This window comes from Formica exsecta, unplaced genomic scaffold, assembly GCF_003651465.1.
Source record: "Formica exsecta isolate Colony F162 unplaced genomic scaffold, ASM365146v1 scaffold192, whole genome shotgun sequence".
Taxonomy (NCBI): Eukaryota; Metazoa; Arthropoda; class Insecta; order Hymenoptera; family Formicidae; genus Formica; species Formica exsecta.
Window position 1 is genome coordinate 1,452,731 of NW_021849218.1, and position 6,352 is coordinate 1,459,082.

General features: G+C 31.0%; 1 protein-coding gene across 6 annotated transcripts in view; it reads left to right on the forward strand.

Annotated features, from left to right (window-relative positions):
* The window catches only part of LOC115233956 (calcium-binding mitochondrial carrier protein Aralar1), a 23,315-nt gene that overhangs the window by 12,695 nt on the left and 4,268 nt on the right, over positions 1-6,352 (forward strand). For 5 of the 6 annotated variants that reach the window (XM_029804615.1, XM_029804620.1, XM_029804617.1 and 2 more), the window contains 12 exons: positions 41-180; positions 608-754; positions 1,142-1,283; positions 1,552-1,645; positions 2,057-2,092; positions 2,484-2,574; positions 2,692-2,767; positions 3,103-3,221; positions 3,297-3,467; positions 3,709-3,849; positions 3,936-4,130; positions 4,203-4,305. In XM_029804615.1, coding sequence (XP_029660475.1) covers positions 41-180; positions 608-754; positions 1,142-1,283; positions 1,552-1,645; positions 2,057-2,092; positions 2,484-2,574; positions 2,692-2,767; positions 3,103-3,221; positions 3,297-3,467; positions 3,709-3,849; positions 3,936-4,130; positions 4,203-4,305 — 1,455 coding nt within the window. The remainder of the gene's footprint in view (positions 1-40; positions 181-607; positions 755-1,141; positions 1,284-1,551; positions 1,646-2,056; positions 2,093-2,483; positions 2,575-2,691; positions 2,768-3,102; positions 3,222-3,296; positions 3,468-3,708; positions 3,850-3,935; positions 4,131-4,202; positions 4,306-6,352) is intronic. The other variant, XM_029804619.1, reaches the window with a different exon arrangement.

Consider the following 6,352-nt stretch of genomic DNA (forward strand, 5'->3'; position numbering starts at 1 on the left):
TATATATACGTATTTTATATATCTTATTTTTAAATTGCAGATGAGTTCGTTGAGGTGATGCGGCAAACTGTACTGCATCAAAAAATGCCCTTTAATATGGACAGTAGTTTTATTAAACTTTACTTCGGAAAAGATAAGAAGAGATTAATCAGTTATGCGGAATTTAGCCAATTCTTGCACGTAAGTATTTTGCTATATTGTACACTTGATTGCAAATTTGGTTTGCTATGAAATGAACCAAGTATGATGTAACAAGTGATGATGAAACATAGCATACATTTGCTTTATTGTTTGCAATAACTTTACGTGTATAACTCGACTAATATGTTGGAAAATCGTAAAATAGCATTTCTTATCTCGAAACTTTTAAAATACTTTATGAAATTTGATTTACGCAAACTTATATAGAAAATACAAAGATACAAAAAGATAAAATCAAATTTTTTAAAGTATATTTTTTTATGAAGATTTTTATTTTTGTTTTTGGTTTCTTAATTTTTGCGATTGTTATGCAGTATATTAGAAAGGTTTATAAATATAAGATTAAAGTATATACATATATAAAGTAAATAGAGTAAGATTTAATGCTATAATATTATCTCTTTAGGACTTTCATGAAGAATATGCAACAGAAGCTTTTAAGAAATTCGATAAGGATGGCGCGGGTTTTATTTCAGCGTTAGACTTTCAAGATATCATGCTTAGTATTAAGAGTCATCTACTCACAAAAGATGTGAGAGATAATTTAATAGCTGTAAGTATTATATAAATAGAAGATTTTATGTAAACAGAATTAAATTTTTTATAATGTTTTGTAATTTATGAAAAAAATAATTAAGTTATATGTGCTTAATATATATTTACACACACACATATATACACATATACATAGGGTGTCTCATCAAAAATGGCCACCTTTTATCTTTTAAATTAAAAGAGATAGATTATAACAAATATATATCAAATTAAATTGTTCAAACTATACTCTATTGTGAGCATAGTAGTTGCTTACAAAAGCTGTGTTAACGAAACCTTGTATATTATATTTACAGAATATTTGCTAATTATTTAATAATTACTCAAAATGTTAAGGTACTTAACACATAGTATAAAGAGAATTTTATTTTTACTTTTATTGTAGGCAGTTAGTGCCGGCCAAAGCGGGCGAAAAGTCAGTTTCCCATATTTTATGGCGTTCAACTCTCTTCTAAACAATATGGAACTTATTAAACGTATCTATCTAAATGCGACCAATGGCCACAGATATCAAGAAGTCACCAAAGGTATAATTTATTTTAAAGACAGATGTGATGAATATATTATTAAGTTGATCAGAAAATTTCTTTATTTTCTGTTTTATTTTATTGATATAAGAGCCATATTAAAAATAGAAACATATTTTTGTTGTTAATTTAATATAATAATTAATATAATAATAAATATACTTTTATAATCATTCAAACACATCAACTTTTACTATTCATTTGCCAATTTTTATAAATTTCAATAGACTTTATTGTTAATATTTAAACATTGATTTTTTTTTGCCAGAGGAATTTCTTTATTCTGCACAAATGATGTCTCAAATAACCCCATTGGAGGTCGACATCCTATTTCATCTTTGCGACCTACTCCATCAAACTGGGTGAGTATCTTTGATTTGAAATATTCTTTTTCTTGTTGATTGATCGAGAGAAAATCACGTGGAACGGGGCAATTGCTTTAGCAATTAATTCCAGCTAAGAAATAGTGGTTTATTAATTGAAGAGAGACTTGTTTCCACGTTGATTTTGCGATCAGTGCGATAAATAAGAAAAGAAAACAAGTCACATAATGCTATCTGCACCAGCAAGCACATCGTCATCATCCAAATGTCAAGTATGTCTCGTTCTTGGCAAGGAAGACGGAGACTATCTTCTTGAGTGAATCATTTCTAATCGCCTTCTATGCCTACAGTGTGTGCTTAATTATTATTTTTTCGATAATTGAACAAGCAGTTAAGGCAAGCTTCCTATATTGAAAACGTTTGTTTACGTGTTTACGCTGCCTGGATCAGACCTACGGAAGATGACGAGGCAGATTCGCGGCTTGGGTGCGTCTTTGTATTACAGACTATCACGTGCTATAAACATGTTTTACATAATATATATTGTATATATGTGCATATCTCAACAATATTTTTGTTCTCACTTACTTTCCTCAACGTCTATCTTAGGACGGTGGTGTACGCAAATATACTATATTTGCACGCCATGGGCATACTAATGATTCCATTATTTTGTCCTCCATCAAGACAGATACGATCTAAGGGCACATATGATGGATCATATTGGCAGGATTCTATTTATTGCTTCAAACAATACCATCAACGCCAATGCATCTGTTTTTTTAACAGTTTATTCGTATATCTTTTTTCATATTTATGCTTTATTATCGCAGCTTTGATACACATCCTAAGCTCGTATTTGTTTTTCACATTTCAGGAAGATCGTGTATAATGATCTCGTGGCTATTACACCTGAGCAGTATTTCAAGCAGATTACAAAGCGCGTTGCCGCGATCAAAGCGGTGTCGGTAAGTGTAGCGATGGAAGAACTGTGTGATCTGATAAATTAATCACACATTCTTTATGCCAAATATTTGATGAGAAAATTAGATATTTAATTTAGCAAGTACTATTATATCTTACAGAATCCGGACGAACGCGGTATTATCGTGCAAATACTTGAGAGCGGCTATCGGTTTGTGCTTGGTTCTATTGGTGGAGGTATGTATAAAAATATTTCTCTCTCTCTCTCTTTCTTCATAACTTTCTTTGTAACTTTTTTAATATAACATTATTATTAAATACAATAATAAAATTTAAAAGATGATATAAAATTTCTTGATTGATATTATACATAAACTTATATAAATTTTACAAGTTTAAACTAAATGTTTTCTACAGAATGCATACAGTTCAATCCTTTCAATATAAAAATATAGAAATTTATATATCTATTTATTTATATTTCTTTCAAAATCGAAAAATGATTAGCAATAATAAATTACTAAACTTTTGAATTGCAATAATATATTAAATAGAATGATTGTGTCCTTTAGCTGTTGGTGCTACAGCTGTATATCCTATCGATTTGGTAAAGACCAGAATGCAGAATCAAAGGACTGGATCTTTCATAGGCGAGCTGATGTATAGAAACAGCTTTGACTGCTTCCAAAAGGTTGGAATCAAAAAGTCTCACCGTGTAACACTCTCTACATTGTTAATCATAAAGCTGGTGTTTCATGTTTGACAGGTGATTCGACATGAGGGCGTTTTCGGTCTTTATCGAGGTCTGGTGCCTCAGTTAATGGGCGTAGCCCCAGAAAAGGCTATTAAACTTACAGTTAACGATTTCGTCAGGGATAAGTTTATGGATAAAAATGGAAATTTACAGCTATACGGAGAAATTGTATCTGGCGCCTGTGTGAGTACTTTATATTATACCTCGTATTTTTAGTGCTCTAAAGCTTCCAACTAGATGAAACGTGAACTTTAGAATGAGACACAAGATGAGCGGATGAGCAGAAGCCCAATATCAAATACAAGAGATATGAATAATAAGATATCAGTGAATTTAGATGGTCGCACGTATTCTTATCGCACACTTCTGTAATCGGAGAACAAATAAGGTATTTATGCAACAAGGTTTCATTTTTTTTCTACAGGCCGGAGGGTCGCAGGTCATATTCACCAATCCTTTGGAAATCGTAAAAATTCGGCTGCAAGTAGCTGGAGAAATCGCAGGAGGGTCGAAGGTTAGAGCATGGACCGTCGTCAAGGAATTAGGTCTATTTGGATTATATAAAGTGGGTAGTGATAATGACATCTTATTAACACATCTGTTATCTTTTTTTTTTTTTTACTTGCGTTGACAGTTGTAATTTTTTTATAGGGTGCTAGGGCCTGCTTTTTACGAGACGTACCATTTAGCGCCATTTATTTTCCTATGTACGCTCACACGAAAGCGCGATTGGCCGACGAGGGGGGTTACAATACGCCATTATCGCTTCTCGTTTCCGGTGCGATTGCTGGTGTTCCTGCAGCAGCGCTAGTCACTCCTGCGGACGTAATAAAAACGAGATTGCAGGTATATTTTTTGCCGATATTAAATAAAAATATCGCAATTTCTTTGATGATTCTGTTATTATGTGTGATTTAGGTCGTAGCTAGAAAAGGTCAAACAACGTATAATGGACTGCTGGACTGTGCCAGGAAGATTTACAAGGAGGAGGGTGCCAGGGCATTCTGGAAGGGCGCGACAGGTATATCATTTTATTATGTATTTTCTACAAATGAAGTTCTTGGGACAATTAATATTTTTATCATCCTTGCATAAGTACACTGGAAAGTTTTTTAAAAAGATTTATGAACACGCTGATATCACACGCTTCATATATCAGTAGGATGGCTGTCGGAAAAAAGAAAGAAAAAAAATAAGTAAGCTATACAAACGGAATAAATCTTTTCTATCAAAAAAAAAGTTGTAGGATTTCCCGCTCTAGAAATATATATATGATGATCTCTATCACAGAGAGAAATAAGTAATCAAGTTGATTATAATTTTTTTATTCCTGTAAGAAGCAGAAATAAAATGAGATTTTTACATTTTCTCATTTTTTCGTTACAAGCTTGAAAGTATAGTTAGTAATATATTCTGCTTTTATCGATTGCATGCGCGGGGGATCGACCCTGCTGCATCTTTCGATCTTATTTTCTCCTCCATATGACCCGGCGATTTACTTATCAGTAAGTACCTCTTCTCTTTGTTTATGGTTACCTGTGTTCTCGTTTTTTTTCCATTTCGCAGTCAACATACTTACTCTTTGTATCCACAAAATAATCATCGAATATAACGTATTTCACAACATCTTATATTCACGCATATTTTCAGCTGTAACTTTGAAAATGCAGGTCAATAAACTATAAATCTTTTATACATACAATACATTGTTAAGTATATTATAAAGGCGTTATTTTCATATTTTTATGAAGAGCAAGTAGGAATGAGATATTAAAATGTCTTTCTTTTTTGTGGGGAAAGGACAATACTAGGAGAGAATTTTTTCTCTTGCATTGTATTAAGAAGAAGTATTTGCGCAAACAAAATTACTCGTCTTTGTTCAAACAAAAAATAAAACTTAATTGATTAACCTATAGCATTAAGTATATGCATTTATTCAATTGACACAATATATATTTATTTAAAAGAGGAGAAACTTTCCAGTTTTACTTTCTAATTTTTTTCAATGTATAATAATGCAATATGATGTTATATCGTAATATGATTGTAATTTTAAGCTACATATTGTGTGCATCAAGTCTCTTTAATTCTTTATTGACTTCTTTATTGAATTCTTTATTGACTAGCATTTTCTCTAATTTTGGCTAATATTTATTTACAGATATCTCATAAAATTAACCGCATAATTGAAAAAAATCACATTGATGTAAAAAATGTTTGAAAATAAAAAATATGTGAATAAAATGGTCCTGCGTAACTGGGTAGAGCAGTAGTTTTGAAATAATTAGAGATATAGAACAAATATCAGAATGGCAAAATTAAATGATTTTAGACACTTCAAATTTTTGTTATTTTTATACATTTTTATTATATAAGTGCAGTTGTGAAGTATAATTGCACCTTTTTTTAAATGAGATCTTATACTTTTAATGCTCTAATCCACTTTAATTGATACAGTTTTCTGTCTGTTACAAGAAACTATGAGGAAGAGAGAGAGAGAGAGCTATACCTAAAAATTGTTAGTGTAGAAATTATTTTAACTTTGAGTTTGCAAACTAGCATTTGACTCTATCAACAGATTGATTTGTTTTTTCTTATTTGTATGTTGCTATTTAGAGGAGTCAAATGCTACTTTGTAAAATAGCTTATAAACTAACAATTTTTAAGCATAAAATTTTCTAATAGTTTTCTGTAAAGAATAAAACACTTCATTGATACATAGAAAAACATGAAATTCTATTTTAAAAAAAGTGCAATTCCACTTTGCAATTGCATCTATGCACGAAAACGTAACATAGTCAAAAATAATATAGTGATTGCAAACGACACACTATGTGATACATAACCATTTAAAATTTTGTCTTTTGACATTTTTTTCTATCTCCATTTCTTTTAAAAGTATGGTCCCGCCCAGTTGCATGAAACTGTATACATATATGAGCGCGCATATAAATAAAAGTTATATCAATTTTGTCTTTTTTCTATCTCCATTTCTTTTAAAAGTATGGTCCCGCCCAGTTGCATGAAACTGTATACATATATGAGCGCGCATATAACGCATATAAATA